Source organism: Dendrobates tinctorius, unplaced genomic scaffold (assembly GCF_039654945.1).
Source record: "Dendrobates tinctorius isolate UK_male_01 unplaced genomic scaffold, ASM3965494v1 ptg000005l, whole genome shotgun sequence".
NCBI lineage: Eukaryota > Metazoa > Chordata > Amphibia > Anura > Dendrobatidae > Dendrobates > Dendrobates tinctorius.
In genome coordinates, this window is record NW_027361673.1 from 13,645,123 (window position 1) to 13,668,854 (window position 23,732).

General features: G+C 41.9%; 1 protein-coding gene across 7 annotated transcripts in view; it reads left to right on the forward strand.

Annotated features, from left to right (window-relative positions):
- RARB (retinoic acid receptor beta) overlaps window positions 1-23,732 on the forward strand; it is a 965,418-nt gene that overhangs the window by 614,168 nt on the left and 327,518 nt on the right. For 5 of the 7 annotated variants that reach the window (XM_073568382.1, XM_073568363.1, XM_073568380.1 and 2 more), the window contains one exon: window positions 1,920-1,970. The exons of the other annotated variants lie outside the window; for them this stretch is intronic. In XM_073568382.1, the coding sequence (XP_073424483.1) occupies window positions 1,920-1,970 (51 nt within the window). The remainder of the gene's footprint in view (window positions 1-1,919; window positions 1,971-23,732) is intronic. 7 annotated transcript variants of the gene reach the window in all.

The following is a 23,732-nucleotide window of genomic DNA, read 5'->3' on the forward strand; positions in this document are numbered from 1 at the left end:
GACAATCGCCTACCATGGAAACCTTCAAAAAGAACCTGAAGACCTACCTCTTCCAACAAGCCTACAACCTGCAGTAACCACCGATCCACCAAACCGCTGCACGACCAGCTCTACCCTCGCCTACTGTATCCTCACCCATCCCTTGTAGATTGTGATCCCTCATGGGCAGGGTCCTCTCTCCTCCTGTACCAGTCGTGACTTGTATTGTTTAAGATTACTATACTTGTATTTATTATGTATATCCCTCCTCACATGTGGAATAAATGGCGCTATAATAATAATAATGTCTGACAATTTGCATTTTTATGACAATCATTAAGGGGCCTAATTTCTTCCTCTATGGTGCTACAGAATTGTGCCCCTTGCAGATGACAGCTGAGGAGGTGTATACTACAGCTGACACCCTGCTGCCCTAGCTCACGCTCAGTATGAGCACCAATTGTCATACTGGACCTCTGGGTCCCACAAGCAACAGCAACTAGATGGATAACAAAAGGAGGCGCGTCACTTTCACCCCATAAATACTCCCTCAACTCATCACAGGGTTGCCGTGTAATGGCCTAGGGAATTTCCAGCCAAATTTGCACTCCAAAAATCAAACAATGTTCCTCTGTTTTCAAGGCCTTCCATATACACAGTAGTTTATGACCGCATTTGGGTTATTGCCGCAATTTGCGAGAAATTGTGCAACAAATTGTGTGACTATTTTTCTTCCATTATTCTTTGTCAAAATTGCAGTAAAAAAAAACTGGAGCCAAGTCAACATTTTAATGGTAAAAAAATAATTTTCCATTCGATTCTTGCCATTTTGCATTAGTTCCGGTGAAGCACCTGAAGCACCTATATTAGCAAAGATCCTGACAGCATACGGTAAATGTTATTTATTAACTGTTTTGAGTGGTACAAATGCCTGATTTAGGCTGCATTCACATGCAGCGGTCATGCTGTGGTTTTAAACCGCTGCGGTAGAGAAACAGCTGTTTAATATGCAGGACTGCAAGGCTGATTGTAATAACTGCTCTTTTTTCCTGCAAGATTAGAGGGGTTGTCCACTACTATGACAATCCATCCCTTATCATTCCCCACGCTTAGTCCTGATAAAATGAAAAAGCGTATACTCCACTCCCGTGCCAGCGCCATTCCTGCAGTGTCGGCACTCGCGGTCCCGGGGCTCTTGTGCTGCTGTATGACAGGTTGTGCTCGGCGCCCAATCAGCGGACTGCAGTTGATCGCTGACTTCCACTTCAAGCTCAATTCAACAGAAGGCAGGGACAGTGATGCCAGCGCTGATTGGATGCGGGACACCACGTGTCATAGAACCACAAGAGAGCCCTGGGCCCCAAGTGCCGACACTGCAAGAACGGCGCGAAAAGGGAGTAAAATCTATTTTATTGGGGCCAAGCGTGGAGAATAAAAAGGGGTTGTCCTGGTAGTGGCTTTAAGTGATTTTGCTGGGGGACAATGGAAAGTCTGTAAAGACATAGAGCAGCTGCATTAAAAATGTCAAATTTTATCTTTGCAAATTTTTTGCTGATTCATTTTTTTCATTAAGTATTATATATTTTCATGGCTAAACTCCAAACATATCAACTAAATGTACCACTAACATAAAGTATAATGTGCAAAGAAAATTCAGTCTCGGATATGGGGTATATAGAAGCATTCCGAAATTACTATCATATAAAGTATCATATGTAAGATTTGAAAAAAGGAGCTAGGTCTTAAATACCAAAACTGACTGTGCCTTTATATGGACGCTATCATATGAAAATAATGATTGTGTATATCAGGTTTTTGTTTTACATGTACTTTTAAAAATGTTTGGGATTTTTTTTTCATATCACAACTAAATTAGTAATCTCGTAATTTTGACACTGGCCACTAGCACTTTTTTAGACTCCTAATTCTTGTTATTTCAGGAAGAGTTTTCAGCAGGCTCCGTATCAGCAGAGGCAGGATTACAATGACAGGTAACACTTCTTTTCACAGCTGAAAACACAGGATCCACCAATCACAATAGTCAATAATAGCTGACCCTGTTCCACCTCCTGACCCTGTTCCACCTCCCTAAACAATGACTTTTGCACAAGATTATTAGATGCTTCAATATAAAAGATAGGGTTGAAGCTGTTCATTGTGACTATGTACATGCGTTGTTTCTTAAAAGTTACAGTCTTAAAAAGCCTCAGTGGTCAATTTGAAAATGGTAAGATTGCATTTTTTTAATTTTTAATACAGATTATGATATGAGGAATAAAACATTTCGCAAAAATAAATAATACATTTAGTGTAAAAATGTTGATTTAAGTAATATGTTATTAAATATTAACAAAATGTCCCAATGCAGTGCATGTTATTTCACAATTAATGCTACCATGTAGTTTTTAGGTTATGCCTCCCTACAGAGAATAATTAATGAGACAGTTTTATTGTATGACTTGTGCATTGTATGAGTTGTGCATTGTATGACTTGTGTATTGTATGACTTGTGCATTGTATGAGTTGTGTATTGTATGACTTGTGCATTGTATGACTTATGCATTGTATGAGTTGTGCATTGTAAGAGTTGTGCATTGTATGACTTGAGCATTGTATGACTTGTGCATTGTATGACTTGTGCATTATATGAGTTGTGCATTGTGTGACTTGTGCATTGAATGAGTTGTGCATGACATGACTTGTGCATTGTGTGAGTTGTGCATTGTATGACTTGTGCATTGTGTGACTTGTGCATTGTGTGCCTTGTGCATTGTGTGACTTGTGCATTGTATGAGTTGTGCATGACATGACTTGTGCCTTGTGTGAGTTGTGCATTGTATGACTTGTGCATTGTGTGTATCTTGTGCATTGTGTGACTTGTGCATTGTGTGTATTTTGTGCATTGTGTGACTTGTGCATTGTGTGCCTCATGCATTGTATGAGTTGTGCATTGCGTGACTTGTGCACTGTATGAGTAGTGCATTGTATGACTTGTGCATTGTGTGCCTTGTGCATTGTATGACTTGTGCATTGTGTGACTTCTGCATTGTGTGCCTCATGCATTGTATGAGTTGTGCATTGCGTGACTTGTGCACTGTATGACTTGTGCATTATATGAGTTGTGCATTGTGTGACTTGTGCATTGTGTGAGTTGTGCATTGTGTGCCTTGTCCATTGTGTGACTTGTGCATTGTATGAGTTGTGCATTGTATGAGTTGTGCATGACATGACTTGTGCATTGTGTGAGTTGTGCATTGTATGACTTGTGCATTGTGTGTATCTTGTGCATTGTGTGACTTGAGCATTGTGTGTATCTTGTGCATTGTGTGACTTATGCATTGTTTGCCTTGTGCATTGTGTGACTTGTGCATTGTATGAGTTGTGCATTGGGTGAGTTGTGCATTGTATGACTTGTGCATTGTATGACTTGTGCATTGTGTGACTTGTGCATTGTGTGCCTTGTGCGTTGTATGAGTTGTGCATTGTGCGACTTGTGCATTGTGTGCCTTGTGCATTGTGTGACTTGTGCATTGTATGAGTTGTGCATTGTATGAGTTGTGCATGACATGACTTGTGCATTGTGTGAGTTGTGCATTGTATGGCTTGTGCATTGTGTGTATCTTGTGCATTGTGTGACTTGTGCATTGTGTGTATCTTGTGCATTGTGTGACTTGTGCATTGTGTGCCTCATGCATTGTATGAGTTGTGCATTGCGTGACTTGTGCACTCTATTAGTAGTGCATTGTATGACTTGTGCATTGTGTGCCTTGTGCATTGTATGAGTTGTGCACTGTGTGACTTGTGCATTGTAAGAGTTGTGCATTGCGTGACTTGTGCATTGCATGACTTGGGCATTGTATGACTTGTGTATTTTGTGACTTGTGCATTGTGTGCCTCATGCATTGTATTAGTTGTGCATTGCGTGACTTGTGCACTGTATGAGTAGTGCATTGTATGACTTGTGCATTGTATGAGTTGTGCATTGTGTGACTTGTGCATTGTGTGCCTCATGCATTGTATGAGTTGTGCATTGCGTGACTTGTGCACTGTATGACTTGTGCATTATATGAGTTGTGCATTGTGTGACTTGTGCATTGAATGAATTGTGCATGACATGACTTGTGCATTGTGTGACTTGTGGATTGTGTGCCTTGTGTGACTTGTGCATTGTATGAGTTGTGCATGACATGACTTGTGCATTGTATGACTTGTGCATTGTGTGACTTGTGCATTGTAAGAGTTGTGCATTGCGTGACTTGTGCATTGCATGACTTGTGCATTGTATGAATTGTGCATTGTATGACTTGTCCATTGTGTGACTTGTGCATTGTATGAGTTGTGCATTGCGTGACTTGTGCACTGTATGAGTAGTGCATTGTATGACTTGTGCATTGTGTGCCTTGTGCATTGTGTGACTTGTGCATTGTAAGAGTTGTGCATTGCGTGACTTGTGCATTACATGACTTGTGCATTGTATGACTTGTGCATTGTGTGACTTGTGCATTGGGTGCCTCATGCATTGTATTAGTTGTGCATTGCATGACTTGTGCACTGTATGAGTAGTGCATTGTATGACTTGTGCATTGTGTGCCTCATGCATTGTATGAGTTGTGCATTGCGTGACTTGTGCACTGTATGAGTAGTAAGCAGCAAAAGGAAATCAGTGCATAGATGTCCAAGGTATGATAAAATCACAAATCTTTATTAGATAACACAGGTAGAAAAGCACAAACAATGACAGACAAAGGGTGACACAAGCAGAAGCAGAGCAAAAGGGGTATACAGTGTCAAAAAACTCACTCTGACCTTTATCGTGAGTAAACACCTGGTGGTAAAGATAAAAAAGTGTCCAAGTATAATCACCCAATATATAACAGGCAGACCAGTGAAAAGCAGTAAGGGGTAAAATCCCCAGCTGGACAACCATATAATCAAGGGTGAAATTACAAAGACACAAAAGTAAGGTGAACATACCAGGAGGGGAGAGGGGAGAGACACTGAATCCCAAGCTCAGGCCCCCTGAGGAAGGAAGATCATTTCCGAAACGTACGTCGGGGTCAGCTGAGCTTGGGATTCAGTGTCTCTCCCCTCTCCCCTCCTGGTATGTTTACCTTGCTTTTGTGTCTTTGTAATTTCACCCTTGATTATATGGTCAGAGTGAGGTTTTTGACACTGTATACCCCTTTGCTCTGCTTCTGCTTGTGTCACCCTTTGTCTGTCATTGTTTGTGCTTTTCTACCTGTGTTATCTAATAAAGATTTGTGATTTTATCATACCTTGGACATCTATGCACTGATTTCCTTTTGCTGCTTCTTATTGAGTACAGTGTGTCCTACACTGATTTTCCATGGGCTGATTGTGTTGGTTTTCTTTTCATCTGCACCCACATGTAATATATGATGTTATACTGTTTCAGCCTTGTGGTCTGTCATTTTTATTTATCACTGTATGAGTAGTGCATTGTATGACTTGTGCATTGTGTGACTTGTGTATTGTATGACTTGTGCATTGTATGACTTGTGCATTGTGTGACTTGTGCATTGTATGAGTTGTGCATTGTATGACTTGTACATTGTGTGCCTTGTGCATTGTATGACTTGTGCATTGTATGACTTGTGCATTGGGTGAGTTGTGCATTGTATGACTTGTGCATTGTGTGCCTTGTGCATTGTATGACTTGTGCATTGTATGACTTGTACATTGTGTGACTTGTGCATTGTGTGCATTGTATGACTTGTGCATTGTGTGCCTCATGCATTGTATGAGTTGTGCATTGCGTGACTTGTGCACTGTATGAGTAGTAAGCAGCAAAAGGAAATCAGTGCATAGATGTCCAAGGTATGATAAAATCACAAATCTTTATTAGATAACACAGGTAGAAAAGCACAAACAATGACAGACAAAGGGTGACACAAGCAGAAGCAGAGCAAAAGGGGTATACAGTGTCAAAAAACTCACTCTGACCTTTATCGTGAGTAAACACCTGGTGGTAAAGATAAAAAAGTGTCCAAGTATAATCACCCAATATATAACAGGCAGACCAGTGAAAAGCAGTAAGGGGTAAAATCCCCAGCTGGACAACCATATAATCAAGGGTGAAATTACAAAGACACAAAAGTAAGGTGAACATACCAGGAGGGGAGAGGGGAGAGACACTGAATCCCAAGCTCAGGCCCCCTGAGGAAGGAAGATCATTTCCGAAACGTACGTCGGGGTCAGCTGAGCTTGGGATTCAGTGTCTCTCCCCTCTCCCCTCCTGGTATGTTTACCTTGCTTTTGTGTCTTTGTAATTTCACCCTTGATTATATGGTCAGAGTGAGGTTTTTGACACTGTATACCCCTTTGCTCTGCTTCTGCTTGTGTCACCCTTTGTCTGTCATTGTTTGTGCTTTTCTACCTGTGTTATCTAATAAAGATTTGTGATTTTATCATACCTTGGACATCTATGCACTGATTTCCTTTTGCTGCTTCTTATTGAGTACAGTGTGTCCTACACTGATTTTCCATGGGCTGATTGTGTTGGTTTTCTTTTCATCTGCACCCACATGTAATATATGATGTTATACTGTTTCAGCCTTGTGGTCTGTCATTTTTATTTATCACTGTATGAGTAGTGCATTGTATGACTTGTGCATTGTGTGACTTGTGTATTGTATGACTTGTGCATTGTATGACTTGTGCATTGTGTGACTTGTGCATTGTATGAGTTGTGCATTGTATGACTTGTACATTGTGTGCCTTGTGCATTGTATGACTTGTGCATTGTATGACTTGTGCATTGGGTGAGTTGTGCATTGTATGACTTGTGCATTGTGTGCCTTGTGCATTGTATGACTTGTGCATTGTATGACTTGTACATTGTGTGACTTGTGCATTGTGTGCATTGTATGACTTGTGCATTGTATGACTTGTGCATTGTGTGACTTGTGCATTGTATGACTTGTGCATTGCGTGACTTGTGCATTGTATGAATTGTGCACTGTGTGACTTTAGCAATGTGTGACTTGTGCTTTGTGTGACTTTTCCCTTTTATGACTTGTGTATTGTGTGACTTGTGCATTGTATGAGTTTTGCATGACATGACTTGTGCATTGTATGAGTTGTGCATTGTATGACTTGTGCATTGTATGACTTGTGCATTGTATGACTTGTGCATTGTGTGACTTGTGCATTGTGTGATTTGTGAATTGTGTGCCTTGTGCATTGTGTGACTTGTGCATTGGGTGAGTTGTGCATTGTATGACTTGTGCATTGTGTGCCTTGTGCATTGTATGACTTGTGCATTGTATGACTTGTACATTGTGTGACTTGTGCATTGTGTGCCTTGTGCATTGTATGACTTGTGCATTGTATGACTTGTGCATTGTGTGACTTGTGAATTGTGTGACTTGTGCATTGTATGACTTGTGCATTGCGTGACTTGTGCATTGTATGAGTTGTGCATTGTATGAATTGTGCATTGTGTGACTTTAGCAATGTGTGACTTGTGCATTGTGTGACTTTTCCCTTTTATGACTTGTGCATTGTGTGACTTGTCCATTGTATGAGTTGTGCATGGCATGACTTGTGCATTGTGTGACTTGTGCATTGCATGAGTTGTGCATTGTGTGACTTGTGCATTGTGTGATTTGTGAATTGTGTGCCTTGTGCATTGTGTGACTTGTGCATTGTATGAGTTGTGCATTGGGTGAGTTGTGCATTGTATGACTTGTGCATTGTGTGCCTTGTACATTGTGTGACTTGTACATTGTGTGACTTGTGCATTGTGTGCCTTGTGCATTGTATGACTTGTGCATTGTATGACTTTAGCATTGTGTGACTTGTTCATTGTATGACTTGTGCATTGTGTGACTTTTCCCTTTTATGACTTGTGCATTGTGTGACTTGTGCATTGTATGAGTTGTGCATTGTGTGACTTTATCATTGTGTGACTTGTTCATTGTGTGACTTGTGAATTGTGTGCCTTGTGCATTGTGTGACTTGTGCATTGGGTGAGTTGTGCATTGTATGACTTGTGCATTGTGTGCCTTGTACATTGTGTGACTTGTGCATTGTGTGATTTGTGAATTGTGTGCCTTGTGCATTGTATGAGTTGTGCATTGTGTGACTTGTGCATTGTATGACTTGTGCATTGTATGACTTGTGCATTGTATGACTTGTGCATTGTATGAGTTTTGCATTGTGTGCCTTGTGCATTGTGTGACTTGTGCATTGTGTGACTTGTGCATTGTGTGACTTGTGCATTGTGTGACTTGTGCATTGTGTGACTTGTGTATTATGTGACTTGTGCATTGTATGAGTTGTGCATTGTGTGCCTTGTGCATTGTATGACTTGTGCATTGTATGACTTGTGCATTGTATGAGTTGTGCATTGTATGACTTTAGCATTGTGTGACTTGTTCATTGTATGACTTGTGCATTGTGTGACTTTTCCCTTTTATGACTTGTGCATTGTGTGACTTGTGCATTGTATGAGTTGTGCATGACATGACTTGTGCATTGTATGAGTTGTGGATTGTGTGACTTGTGCATTGTGTGACTTGTGCATTGTATGACTTATGCATTGTATGACTTATGCATTGTATGAGTTATGCATTGTATGACTTATGCATTGTATGAGTTGTGCATTGTATGACTTTTCCCTTTTATGACTTGTGCATTGTGTGACTTGTGCATTGTATGAGTTGCGCATAACATGACTTGTGCATTGTGTGCCTTGTGCATTGTATGAGTTGTGGATTGTGTGACTTGTGCATTGTATGACTTATGCATTGTATGAGTTGTGCATTGTAAGAGTTGTGCATGACATGACTTGTGCATTGTATGACTTGTGCATTGTGTGAGTTGTGCATTGTATGACTTGCGCATTGTATGACTTGCGCATTGTGTGACTTGTGCATTGTATGAGTTGTGCATTGTGTGCCTTGTGCATTGTGTGCCTTGTGCATTGTGTGCCTTGTGCATTGTATGACTTGTGCATTGTATGAGTTGTGCATTGTATGAGTTGTGTATTGGGTGAGTTGTGCATTGTATGACTTGTGCGTTGTGTGCCTTGTGCATTGTATGAGTTGTGCATTGTATGAGTTGTGCATTGTATGACTTTAGCATTGTGTGACTTGTTCATTGTATGACTTGTGCATTGTGTGCCTTGTTCATTGTATAACTTGTGCATTGTGTGCCTTGTGCATTGTATGAGTTGTGCATTGTATGACTTGTGCATTGTGTGACTTGTGCATTGTATGACTTGTGCATTGTGTGCATTGTGTGACTTGTGCATTGTATGACTTGTGCATTGTATGAGTTGTGCATTGTATGAGTTGTGCATTGTATGAGTTGTGCATTGTACGACTTGTGCATTGTGTGACTTGTGCATTGTATGAGTTGTGCATGACATGACTTGTGCATTGTATGACTTGTGCATTGTATGAGTTGCGCATAACATGACTTGTGTATTGTATGACTTGTGCATTGTGTGCCTTGTGCATTGTATGAGTTGTGTATTGTATGAGTTGTGTATTGTATGACTTGTGCATTGTATGACTTGTGCATTGTGTGAGTTGTGCATTGTATGACTTGTGCATTGTATGACTTGTGCATTGTGTGCCTTGTGCATTGTATGACTTGTGCATTGTGTGACTTGTGCATTGTATGTCTTGTGCATTGTATGACTTGTGCATTGTATGACTTGTGTATTGTGTGACTTGTGCATTGTATGAGTTGTGCATTGTGTGCCTTGTGCACTGTATGACTTGTGCATTGTATGACTTGTGCATTGTATGACTTGTGCATTTTATGAGTTGTGCATTGTATGACTTGTTCATTGTATGACTTGTGCATTGTGTGACTTTTCCCTTTTATGACTTGTGCATTGTGTGAGTTGTGCATTGTATGAGTTGTGCATGACATGACTTGTGCATTGTGTGCCTTGTGCATTGTATGAGTTGTGGATTGTGTGACTTGTGCATTGTATGACTTATGCATTGTATGAGTTGTGCATTGTAAGAGTTGTGCATGACATGACTTGTGCATTGTATGACTTGTGCATTGTGTGAGTTGTGCATTGTATGACTTGCGCATTGTGTGACTTGTGCATTGTATGAGTTGTGCATTGTGTGCCTTGTGCATTGTATGACTTGTGCATTGGGTGAGTTGTGCATTGTATGACTTGTGCATTGTGTGCCTTGTGCATTGTATGAGTTGTGCATTGTATGAGTTGTGCATTGTATGACTTTAGCATTGTGTGACTTGTTCATTGTATGACTTGTGCATTGTGTGCCTTGTTCATTGTATGACTTGTGCATTGTATGAGTTGTGCATTGTGTGACTTGTGCATTGTGTGACTTGTGCATTGTGACTTGTGCATTGTGTGACTTTTGCATTGTGTGCCTTGTGCATTGTGTGACTTGTGCATTGTATGACTTGTGCATTGTATGAGTTGTGCATTGTATGAGTTGTGCATTGTATGACTTGTGCATTGTGTGACTTGTGCATTGTATGAGTTGTGCATGACTTGACTTGTGCATTGTATGACTTGTGCATTGTGTGAGTTGCGCATAACATGACTTGTGCATTGTATGACTTGTGCATTGTGTGCCTTGTGCATTGTATGAGTTGTGTATTGTATGACTTGTGCATTGTATGACTTATGCATTGTATGACTTGTGCATTGTATGACTTGTGCATTGTGTGAGTTGTGCATTGTATGACTTGTGCATTGTGTGACTTGTGCATTGTGTGAGTTGTGCATTGTAGGAGTTGTGCATGACATGACTTGTGCATTGTATGACTTGTGCATTGGGTGAGTTTTGCATTGTATGACTTGTGCATTGTGTACCTTGTGCATTGTATGACTTTTGCATTGTATGACTTGTGCATTGTGTGACTTGTGCATTGTATGAGTTGTGCATTGTATGACTTTTGCATTGTAAGAGTTGTGCATGATATGACTTCTGCAATGTATGACTTGTGCATTGTATGACTTGTGCATTGTGTGAGTTGTGCATTGTGTGACTTGTGCATTGTATGAGTTGTGCATGACATGACTTGTGCATTGTATGACTTGTGCATTGTGTGACTTGTGCATTGTATGAGTTGTGCATTGTGTGACTTGTGCATTGTAAGAGTTGTGCATTGCGTGACTTGTGCATTGTATGACTTGTGCATTGTATGACTTGTGCATTGTGTGACTTGTGCATTGTGTGCCTTATGCATTGTATGAGTTGTGCATTGCGTGACTTGTGCACTGTATGAGTAGTGCATTGTATGACTTGTGCATTGTATGAGTTGTGCATTGTATGACTTGTGCATTGTGTGACTTGTGCATTGTGTGACTTGTGCATTCTGTGACTTGTGCATTGTATGAGTTGTGCATTCTGTGACTTGTGCATTGTATGAGTTGTGCATTGTGTGACTTGTGCATTGTATGAGTTGTGCATTGTGTGACTTGTGCATTGTATGAGTTGTGCATTGGGTGACTTGTGCATTGTGTGCCTTGTGCATTGTATGACTTGTGCATTGCGTGACTTGTGCATTGTGTGACTTGTGCATTGTGTGACTTGTCCATTGTATGACTTGTGCATTGCGTGACTTGTGCATTGTATGAGTTGTGCATTGTATGAATTGTGCATTGTGTGACTTTAGCAATGTGTGACTTGTGCATTGTGTGACTTTACCCTTTTATGACTTGTGCATTGTGTGACTTGTGCATTTTATGAGTTGTGCATGACATGACTTGTGCATTGTATGAGTTGTGCATTGTATGAGTTGTGCATTGTATGAGTTGTGCATTGTATGAGTTGTGCATTGTGTGACTTGTGCATTGTGTGATTTGTGCATTGTGTGACTTGTGCATTGTATGACTTGTGCGTTGTGTGACTTGTGCATTGTGTGCCTTGTGCATTGTATGACTTGTGCGTTGTGTGACTTGTGCATTGTGTGCCTTGTGCATTGTATGACTTGTGCATTGTATGACTTGTGCATTGGGTGAGTTGTGCATTGTATGACTTGTGCATTGTATGACTTGTGCATTGGGTGAGTTGTGCATTGGGTGAGTTGTGCATTGTATGACTTGTGCATTGTATGACTTGTGCATTGTATGACTTGTGCATTGGGTGAGTTGTGCATTGGGTGAGTTGTGCATTGTATGACTTGTGCATTGTATGACTTGTGCATTGGGTGAGTTGTGCATTGTATGACTTGTGCATTGTATGAGTTGTGCATGACATGACTTGTGCATTGTATGAGTTGGTATTGTGTGACTTGTGCATTGTATGAGTTGTGCATGTCTTTTTAACCTTTTAAGTCTCTTTCTGATGTTTTGTTTTGTAATTTTTATATGATACACTCATGAAGGTGTTCTTTTCGGGCTGCTTTTACAGCAGTCACACTACTTAGCGGTAGCCCTATAGAAGCATGGAGAGCATGTCTTCCCTCTTTTCGAAGGGACAACAATATCAGACAAATGATACAAATAAATGTGCTTTTTAGCCATTTCTAACTATGAAAGTGACATTGTGATTGTCTGAGAGCAATTGAGGTTCAGATTCAGGGAACCGCTGGTTTTACCCGCAGCATCTGTGCTGGGATCAGAGAAAAAATATAGCTCATGGTGTAGTTTCATCACGTGCTATAATCCCATTACTATGCTCAAAGCTTATTATCTGCCATCTACTGTTCACATTTTTACTGGTATTTTGTCCACATTCTCTGTAACGGCTGGTGGCTCTGTTGTTACTATAATTCACCATTTCACAGATATAAATCCATTATTGCTATCTAGATCAGGCATCAGTGCTGCTGTGAAATCTGCAATCGATAAGGAAAACATTTTTGTATAGGATTGATAAATTGGAAAGTATGAAATCGTATGGAAACCAAAGCGAAAGGGATAGAAGTGGAAGCTTATAACAATCATGGAAAACCACAAGGCAAGGCCATGGTCACACATTCAGTATTTGGTCAGTATTTCCCATCAGTATTTGTAAGCCAAAACCAGGAGTGGGTGATAAATACAGAAGTGGTGACGTGTTTCTATTCTACTTTTCCTCTGATTGTTCCACTCCTGAGAGAGAGAAAACATATTACAGCGCCAAAGTTTGGGTCCCCGTTGACTTCTATGGCGCTCGGATTCAAGTTTGGGTAGAGTTCTGGTACCCGAATCGAACTGTGGACTAAAGTTTCGTCGAATATGACGAACCCGAACATCCACAGGTCTGCTCATCCCTAGTGTGTACAGCTTCTATGCAGATTCATGTGTCTTTTTGGTTACAGACTACTAATTTACATTGTGCGTAGTTTGATGCTGCAGCCATGTTACTCCCTTTATTGTAGTCTGCTCCATTACACTATTACTTTCAATGAGTAAGTTATCCAGATAGATCACTGATCAATGCTCAGTTACTATAATACAGTCATATGTTAAAGTTTGGGCACCCCTATTAATGTTAACCTTTTTTCTTTATAACAATTATGGTTTTTGCAACAGCTATTTCAGTTTCATATATCTAATAACTGATGGACTCAGTTATATTTCTGGATTCAAATGAGGTTTATTGTACTAACAGAAAATGTGCAATCTGCATTTAAACAAAATTTTACCGGTGCAAAAGTATGGGCACCCTTATCATTTTCTTGATTTGAACACTCCTAACTACTTTTTACTGACTTCCTGAAGCACTAAATTGGTTTTGTAACCTCATTTAGCTTAGAACTTCATAGCCAGGTGTATCAAATCATGAGAAAAGGTATTTAAGGTGGCCACTTGCAAGTAGTTCTCCTATTTGATTCTCCTATGAAGAGTGGCATCATGGGCTCCTCAAAACAACTCTCAAATGATCTGAAAATAAAGATTATTCAACATAGCTTTTCAGGGGAAGGATACAAAAAGTTGTCTCAGAGATTTAACTTGTCAGTTTCCACTGTGAGGAACATAGTAAGGAAATGGAAGAACACAGGTACAGTTCTTGTTAAGGCCAGAAGTGGCAGGCCAAGAAAAATATCAGAAAGGCAGAGAAGAAGAATGGTGAGAACAGTCAAGGACAATCCACAGACCACCTCCAAAGACCTGCAGCATCATCTTGCTGCAGATGGTGTCACTGTGCATCGGTCAACAATACAGCGCACTTTGCACAAGGAGAAGCTGTATGGGAGAGTGATGCGAAAGAAGCCGTTTCTGCAAGCACGCCACAAACAGAGTCGCCTGAGGTATGCAAAAGCACTTTTGGACAAGCCAGTTACATTTTGGAAGAAGGTCCTGTGGACTGATGAAACAAAGATTGAGTTGTTTGGTCATACAAAAAGGCGTTATGCATGGAGGCTAAAAAACACAGCATTCCAAGAAAAACACTTGCTACCCACAGTAAAATTTGGTGGAGGTTCCATCATGCTTTGGGGCTGTGTGGCCAATGCGGGCATCGGGAATCTTGTTGAAGTTGAGGGTCAATACTGAAAAAGATAAATTTCAGCTCACCTCTTGTAAGTTCGTAAGAACTATTGAAAAGCTCTGAGCGCGGACACGTCTCTGCCAGGACGTATAATGACTCCAAGAAAAGGAAGAAAGGTCCAGCTCCAGAAGTTTAAAATCCAGGATTTTTATTGTATCATGTTTAAAATACATTCATGGCTGCTTGTGATCAAGTAACGGCAACAAAGTTCACCGCATGGGGATATTCTCCAGGTCTCTGTACGCGTTTCGAGCACAAATGCTCTTAGACTCAGATGTATTTTAAACATGATACAATAAAAATCCTGGATTTTAAATTTCTGGTGCTGGACCTTTCTTCCTTTTCTTAAAGTTGAGGGTCGCATGGATTCAACTCAGTATCAGCAGATTCTTGACAATAATGTGCAAGAATCAGTGACGAAGTTGAAGTTACGCAGGGGATGGATATTTCAGCAAGACAATGATCCAAAACACCGCTCCAAATCTACTCAGGCATTCATGCAGAGGAACAATTACAATGTTCTGGAATGGCCATCCCAGTCCCCAGACCTGAATATCATTGAACATCTGTGGGATGATTTGAAGCGGGCTGTCCATGCTCGGCGACCATCAAACTTAACTGAACTGGAATTGTTTTGTAAACAGGAATGGTCACAAATACCTTTATCCAGGATCCAGGAACTCATTAATAGCTACAGGAAGCGACTAGAGGCTGTTATTTTTGCAAAAGGAGGATCTACGAAATATTAATGTCACTTATGTTCAGGTGCCCATACTTTTGCACCGGTCAAATTTTGTTTAAATGCAGATTGCACATTTTCTGTTAGTACAATAAACCTCATTTGAATCCAGAAATATAACTGAGTCCATCAGTTATTAGATATATGAAACTGAAATAGCTGTTGCAAAAACCAAAATTGTTATAAAGAAAAAAGGTTAACATTAATAGGGGTGCCCAAACTTTAACATATGACTGTATGGGCCATATGACCATAGTGTAATGTAGTAAGTCTCTTGTATAGATCTTAGGGTGTAAGAGTACTGCTGTGATGAATGTTAGAATTTATAAGTCTTAGGCCAGGGTCACACTTGCGAATACAATGCGAGAAACTCGCGCATCAATACCCGGCACTGCCGCCGGCGGTTCTGACCCGAACATTCAGCTGCATAGAAAAACACAGCCGCACACTCCGGTCCCGAGTGCCTGCTGCAGTGCCAGGTATTGATGCGAGTTTTTCTCATTGTACTCGCAAGTGTGACCCCGGCCTTAGGGTAAGTTCACACTAGGCATTTTTTCAGTGTTTTTTTAAGCAGTAAAACCTGATTCTTGGCAGGAAAGAAGCTGCTTCAAAAACATGTTTTCCTTGCTTTTTCTTACTTTTTTTGCTGCTGTTTTGGCATGTTCGATTTGTCTCTTGTGCGTGCTGATAAAGTTTAGTGTTGAAAAAAGTCCTATTCTATAGAATCAGGTTTTGGCACAAAAAAAACCCCAGCAAAACCTGATACCTGCTTTTTTGATACGTTTTTTCACCATCCATTCATTTAAATGGGTGGAAAAAAAAACTTAGCCTAACGTTACAAGTCATCTTCTCCATGACGGCTGCTCTAATGTCCAGTGGTAGTGTTACATGCAGGTTTTATAGAGACAACGGGCATCTAAACACGAGAACGTCTCTGATGAATCAGATCACTTTCGAATCTTTGGGGGAAATTTTTTTCTCCAAGTTTTGAGAATGAAATCTCAGCGCTGAATAGGAAACATCACAAGAATATTGAAGAAAGAAAAAAGTTCATGTTAACACTCTGTTATAATATTTCATGAAAACTTGTGATGTAAATATTTTGATGTCTATTTATTGCAAAGAGTTTAATGGAAATCGGCTTTTCTTCCACTGCTCAGCCAGCCAAGTGACACGTGAGACCCCACTTGATCAATGGGCTCATTATCACCTTCTAATTACCACTGATTTCCAGGTGCGGCCATTACAATTTAAATTAAACCTGCCTACTGTGTTAGCCAAAGGGGTCATCCAGGAGGAGTAGATTCCTCTTCCCTTCTCAGGTGCCTGTCTATCTGTAGCGATCTAAATGATAACATTAACCATCCACCTGAACAATCGCATACTACGTCGTTACTTTTCATGCACAAGATCAGTTAGATGGTAAAGACGAGTCCTCTGATTCAGGAGCCCATTCTCCTTCCATAGCCTTCAGCTGCAGACCACATACAACACACGTGTGCAGCGTACACCTGCTGTTCAATAAGAAGAGCCGCTGCCAGGTTTGAGTGCTGGAATTACAGGTAGACGTCCAATCCTTCCTCTGTTAGGGGAGAGTCCGGTGGCACACATAAAGATAGTCATCTGATTTACTGGGGAAATGGTGCGTTCACACGTTGCATATTTTCTATGTAGAATCCATAGTATAATTTTGTATACGCTAAATGTAGGAGATTTCAAACCAATCTCCTTGACACATTGCTGAAAGTTTCTGCACAGAAATTGTGAAGCGTTCGTCACAAATTTCACCCTTTGCAATTTATGCAATAAATATCTGGAATAAATTTAAACTTGCAGCACATGTAGATTTCGCTGCCAATAAGCTCCAGATTTGCTGCAGAAAAACCTTAAGGCCATGTTCACACATTAGAATTTCATCAGTATTTTCCATTAATATTTGTAAGGCAAAAGTAGGAATTAAATAAACAAGTGAACAGTGTATTGGAAGCACTTAAAGGGAACCTGTCACCAGCAAAAGCGCTATTAACCTGCAGATATAATTAAAATAAAATTATAAAAATTAAAGGAAACCTGTCAGCTGTTTTGGCCGCTATAAGATGCAGCCGCTGCCTTTCAGGGTTTATCTACAACATTCGATAATGCTGTAGATAAGCCCCCAATCCAACCTGCAAGAAAAGAAAAATAAGTTTTATTATACTCACCGGATGGGTGTCGCAGGTCCAGGTCTGGCACCTCCCATCTTCTTGCGATGTCGTCATCCTGCTTGCTTCATCGCTCCCGGCATTGCACTTCTGCGCAGGTGTACTCTGCCCCGTTGAAGGCAGAGCAAAGTACTGCAGTGCGCAGGCGCTGGGCCTCTCTGACCTTTTCCGGCGCCTGCACACTGCAGTACTTTGTTCTGTCCTCAACAGGGCAGAGAAGTACGCCTGCGCATAAGTGCGCTGCCAGGAGCGAGGAAGTAAGCAGTGGGGCAGCGTCGCAAGAAGATGGGAGGTGCTAGACCCGGACCTTCGACACCCAACGGACCACGCAACCCCCCGCCCCCGAGTGAGTATAATAAAACTTATTTTCTTATCTTTCAGGTCGGACTGTGGGCTTATCTACAGCATTATAGAATGCTGTAGATAAGCCCTGAAAGGCGGTGTCCACATATTATAGTGGCCAAAACAGGTGACAGGTTCCCTTTAACTTTATTTTCCCCGGCAGCATTCTTTGTCAGTCATAGGGGTGGTGCCAGCGCTGGTTCAGTCACCGCTCTCTTGGCCCTAACTGACACTGACTCTGCATTAAAGCCGGTTATCAGTCAGGGCCGGAGGTGTAGTTACAGCCTCTGCTCTGTATTCTTAGAGTGGTGGCTGAACCCGCACCAGTGCCACGCCATGACCAAGACAGAATGCTGCCAGGAGTTCAGAAGCCTCAGCTAACATCATCGTCTACAGACTGGAGGCTTCTTTAGCGCTCCGCTCTATTGCCAGGGCGTGACTTCTGACATCATTCTAATTGATAGCCATATCCATGCTACCTAACTGGGGGAGCCATCTGTCAATCAAAATGACCTCGGAAGTACCACCCCGTCGAGACAGCTGATTTTGCTGCAGGAGCCTGAGAAGAACAGCGCCGGGCCCAACAGGCAGGTAAGCTGCCATGACCTGTTAGGGCTTAGATACATTTTTATTATTTTACAAAGTCCCTTATACCCCCTTTAACTCTCCTTTTTACACTCTGAGATAAATAAAGAATTAACACAATAGATGAACGAGGTATTTCTATTAGTTTTGTCTCCCCCTCCTGTTTATCCCCCATGCCTTGTGTAGGAAATAATGAGTAGGTGATTAATATGCTGCCTTGTTCTAACTCTCCCTCCTGCTTTTCTGGACTGCAGTGATGGGATTTGCAGATTTCCAGACATGTAATACATTGTGCGATGACAGATATGACTGGGGCATAACCATGTCAGGTTATCTGTAATAATAAAAACACATTCCTGGACTTTGATCAATATATTCACATTGTCTGCCAGCATGCTATACTGGGGGGGGGGATATATTACAGTGAGGACAATAGGAAGGCTTGAAATGCTCCAGCGAAGCTGCAGATCAGCTGGCAATATACAAAGCGTGATCTGCGCTAAGTAGATAACAGATAATTAGCCTGTAACAAGAAGCTGGATATTAAGTACAACTGCTTAATAAGGACAGCAGAAAATCATATTAGGGGGCTGATGTCTCCATGGTAACCAGATACCAGGCCCATATCATGTATGGAAACTTCTACGTTCCCACATGCTAGGAGCTCATAATCTGCCTGTAACAATTGGATGTAGGGAATTATGTAATGGATGGGTACATAATAAATACATAGGTAGATAGAAAGAGGTACAGAAATAAACAGGTTGGGTGCACGGGCTTCAGCTTTTGGTGTGATCATTGGATTCAGTAGTTAATGTTCTGGTAATTAATTGAAATGGAGCATGTATAGACTGTAAAGTTTTTCTAACCGTGAAATTGCCTAAAGCAGTAGTGCTCAATCTTGTTTTCTGGCCCGGCTAGGTAATAGGATGCCATTTTTGGGGGAAATATTTTGCAATAGTAATGTGATTCTTAAAGGGAAATCTGTTACCAGTCTTTTGCTACTCCATCTGAGAGCAGCCTTATATAGAGGCAGTGACCCTGATTCCAGTGATGCAGTGTCATATCACTTACTGAGCTACTTGCTGAAGTTTTTACTACACATCTACCAGTTCTCTGAATGGTGAGATCTGTATAACCCCACCCACACCACTGATTGGCAGCTTTCTGTGTACGCTGTGCATAGGCAGATATCTGGAAATTAGTCGGGGGGTTCTACACACCTCTTGAATATGGAGGACCACATGGCAGCTGGTTTACTAGTCCTCTAGTCATAATCTTCTGCTGATAAACACAATATTTTATAAAGACAACAGCAAGCAGCCTGGTGATGCACCACTGGAATCAGGGTCTCTGTCCCTAGCTTATTCTGCTCTCAGATTAGGTGGTAAAAAGGTGGGGAGAGATTTCCTTTGAGTAATACTCTAGTAATATCTGATATGCTACATCATGATATCAGACTGCAGAGCTACAGCAAAGAGTAATGATAGGAGTCGCACACTCCCCTACTGAGACTCTGGGTGCAACATAATTTATCTTGGAGAGTTTCTTTATAAGAAAAATGTCATTTTATGAAGAGTATCAGATGCTCTTACTGTTATACCTCAGCTGGCACTACTTTACCAGGTATGCATTAGGCCACGTGCACACGTTCAGTATTCGGTCAGTATTTTACCTCAGTATTTGTAAGCCAAAACCAGGAGATGGTGATAAATCCAGAAGTGGTGACGTGTCTCTATTACACTTTTCCTCTGATTGTTCCACTCCTGGTTTTGGATTACACATACTGAGGTAAAATACTGACCGAATACTGAATGTGGTAACATGGCCTTATACTAACTGTGGCACCTCACATCAGCAATACTGTAAGCATCTAATATTATCTTTATGATATAGATCTGCCTGATTACAGGTTTCTATAGCTGAAAATTCATGAAACCCGATGACAGATTTCTATTTTGCAGCTATTACTTATTGATATGAGTTATCTTCCCACTTAGTAATCCAATTTATTCCTACCTTAAATTAAAGTACATTTTCTCCTTCTGTATAATTTTATAGAAGTGTTAAAGGGAATGTTTCAGCATAAGATATTGATGACCTAACACTAAGATATTTATTCAACACGTGATGGATGGGGGTCAGACACCTGGCACCCCCACTGATCAGCTGTTATAGGCTCTGGGGGCAACCTAGATGTAAACACATAGAGCAAAGCTTCACTGAGCTAATTCAGTCAGTGTGTCATGATGACTGCCGGGTACTGCAGAATAGACCAGATTGGACACCCAGTGCCCCCAATGATCAACTGTTTAATCTTTTTGTGTAAGCAGATTAAACAGATCTGCACTGCACAGCTCCATGTAGGTGTATTGGCCATTTTCATAGCCCAGAACAGCTGATCGATGGAGGCACCGGATATCAGGTGTTACCAATCTGACTTTAATAACGTGCAGGACAGGGATCGTTAGAGGGTCCCAGCTCCATGGATAGATTGAGGCCCCTCTTCCTTACCAAAGAGCATTGTAGCGCGACATTTGCAGCAGCCAAAACATTTTGTATCTTGGTATGGATCCCATTTTAGTCCTTGCCAAACAATTACAGGGCCTGTCGCTTGACGTGTCGGGCCTGTCGCTTGACGTGTCGGGCCTGTAGCTTGAAGTGTCAAACCTGCAGTCTAGGGTCTCTCAGCCTCAGGCTGTTGGTCTGGCAGACAGTAAGGTTGATCTGGAGCCTAAGGTGGCCTCTTGGATAGGTTTTTTGGTGGACTGGATAAATTTATGATGTCCCACGAAGCCTGCAAACTGTATTTTAGGCTTCGACCCCGCTCATTTGGGAGTCGGGGGCAATGGGTTGGGATTATTATTTCCCTCCTTCAAGGAGATTCTCAATCCTGGGCCCTTTCACTACCAGCGGATTCACTGTCTCTCCGATCGGTTGATTGCTTTCAGATTTCCATAGATGGACCACTGATATCCAGTGGAATGATCCTGCTCTTAGGAGTCCGTTTTGTCAGGGCCTGTCTGAAAGACGGAAAGACACACTAGTGCTTAACGAGACTTCTGAGTCGTTGGAGGCCACTGTGGCTCTGGCCGTACGCATTAATAGACACCTCAGGGGTAGATCTGTTGTGACTCAGTCCCCCATGGTTCTCCCTGGGTGCTCTGAAGAACCAATGCAGTTAGGAGGGACCTCCCCTCGGTATGAGTCTCTTACGTAGATTCTGGCTACAATTGCTCCTTTTACACTTTGCCATCAATTTACAAAAACTATTTTCAGAACCGCAGCCCAAGGAGAAGTTCACTATTGCACACAGAGGTTAAAGACTGAACACCAGTACCATCTAGAGTACTCTCCAATGCTCAGTTTGTATTCATATTCATGCAGAGATAGCCCTCAGTCCAGAACCGCCTACTGGACTCTGAAACTCAAAATGAGAAGACATTTTGTTTTAATTATGCTTATATATGTCATTGAATCCAATCACAACCAAAGTTGCAACACTGCTTAGGGAATAGGGCTCCATCAGTGGTTCAATAATGATTTGCATGGTTTTGACAGCAAGAAAAGTACTGCATGCTAAGCTGTTCTTGATGTCAAATTTGACAAAATTGCTCAAGGAGTCTGTAGTGCCAGTGTAAAAATAGCATGAAGCACAAGATATACTGAATTTAAGCTTAAAATGTTTCTTACAATACTCTGTCAATTTGCTCAGTCCTGTTATTTGCACGTGCTGCCTGCAGATTAGATGCCTGTTTCAATGTAGCAGCTGCTCAGTATTACCTTCCTATATTATGCTGCTGTTTTAAGATTCTAAAAAGAATTGTTCCCAGCCGCAATAATAATAATAATAGCCATAAGGCCTCTTTCACACATCAGGTTTTCGCCGTCAGGCGCGATCCGGCGCTTTTGACAAAAACCGGATCTGGCGAAATGCAATGCCGGATCCGGTTTCCCCCCCATTGACTTGCATTTGCGCCGGATCGCGCCGGATGGCCATGCGTTTCATCCGGTTTTCGCCGGATCCGGCAATGTGTCGCAATCCGGCGTCTGGAAAAAACGGCTACTGTAACGTTTTTTGTCTCCGGCAAAAAAGCCGGACACGCCGGATCCGGCGCGTCCGGCTTTTTCACACAATGAAAGCCTATGAGCGCCGCAATGCGCCGGATCCGGTTTTTTTTGGTCTGAGCATGCTCAGTAGCTCTGCCCACAAGACACATATATAGATGACAGTGGGACCCTCAGCCACACCCAACATGCCACTCAAGACAGGAACCAGGCGCAGGAGAAGGCAGGAGACCACTGCAGCAGCACCATCAGCACCACCACCACCCCAAATGGAGCAGCATGCTGAACAACAGGAGGGGAGTCCAGCAGCAGATGAGAGATGGTAATTATCAAATCCCCCATTCCTCCAAACTAGGGCCATGGAATATCAAGATATTCATTGGCCCTTTGTTTCTCTTTATTCAACAGCCGCCCAAGAGATGCAGCAGCAGCAACAGTGGCAGCACTGGCAGCAGCAGTAACACCACCCACAGGCATGGAGTGTGGCCAGCAGGAAGACAGCACATCATATTCTGGGAGCCCTCCCTCGCATCGTCAGCGTTTGACGGTAAGTTTTTATTTCCAAAATCCATCATCTCTGTAATATATGTCTATTCATTGCCTTTTATTTCAAAACAGGAATCACAAGATGAAGAGGAGCTCCCAGAAGAAGAAGGAAGGGGTGGACAGACGCTTGGAGTGGGCTCACAATTGGTAAGTTTTTTGCATCAAACGCAGAAACACAACATCACACTACACACAACACATAGAAAACAATGTTCTGCAGACCACACACAGCAAACAAATGCCTACATCCAAAGACATAACATTTTTTGTTTTCTTCTCTAGTCTTCCCAATCTGGTGCTCGGCCAAGAGGTCCTCGCAGTGCCTCCCAGGGTCGTCGGCGACAGCAACGCGGCGGTCACCAGCGTGTAAGTATAAATATTTTTGCTTTGTTTTTTTTGCACTTTTTATTTCATTTCTTTTGTGGAGGCTAATTATGTTATTTTTGTCATTTTCTTTAACAGCCTTCACAGCGTGCTCCCGACTCTGACGGTGAGGATGGAGGGATTGATGTGGACCGCCTCATCGATCTCGTCAGAGAAAGGGAGCCGCTCTGGAATATGGCTGACCGACGCCACGCTGACCTGATCGTTACCCGACGACTCTGGGAGGAAATCTGTTCGCTCCTTGTGGACCGCTGGGAGGACCTCGAAGCTCGGGCCCAGATTAAAGAGCGTAAGTATATACAGTACCGGTTGCTTGATGTAAACCAGTGTTTCCCGAACTCCAGTCCTCGTGGTCCCCACGGATCATGTGTTCAGGATTTCCGTTTACTATGGAAATCCTGAAAACATGACCCCTGGGGACCATGAGGACTGGAGTTTGGGAAACAC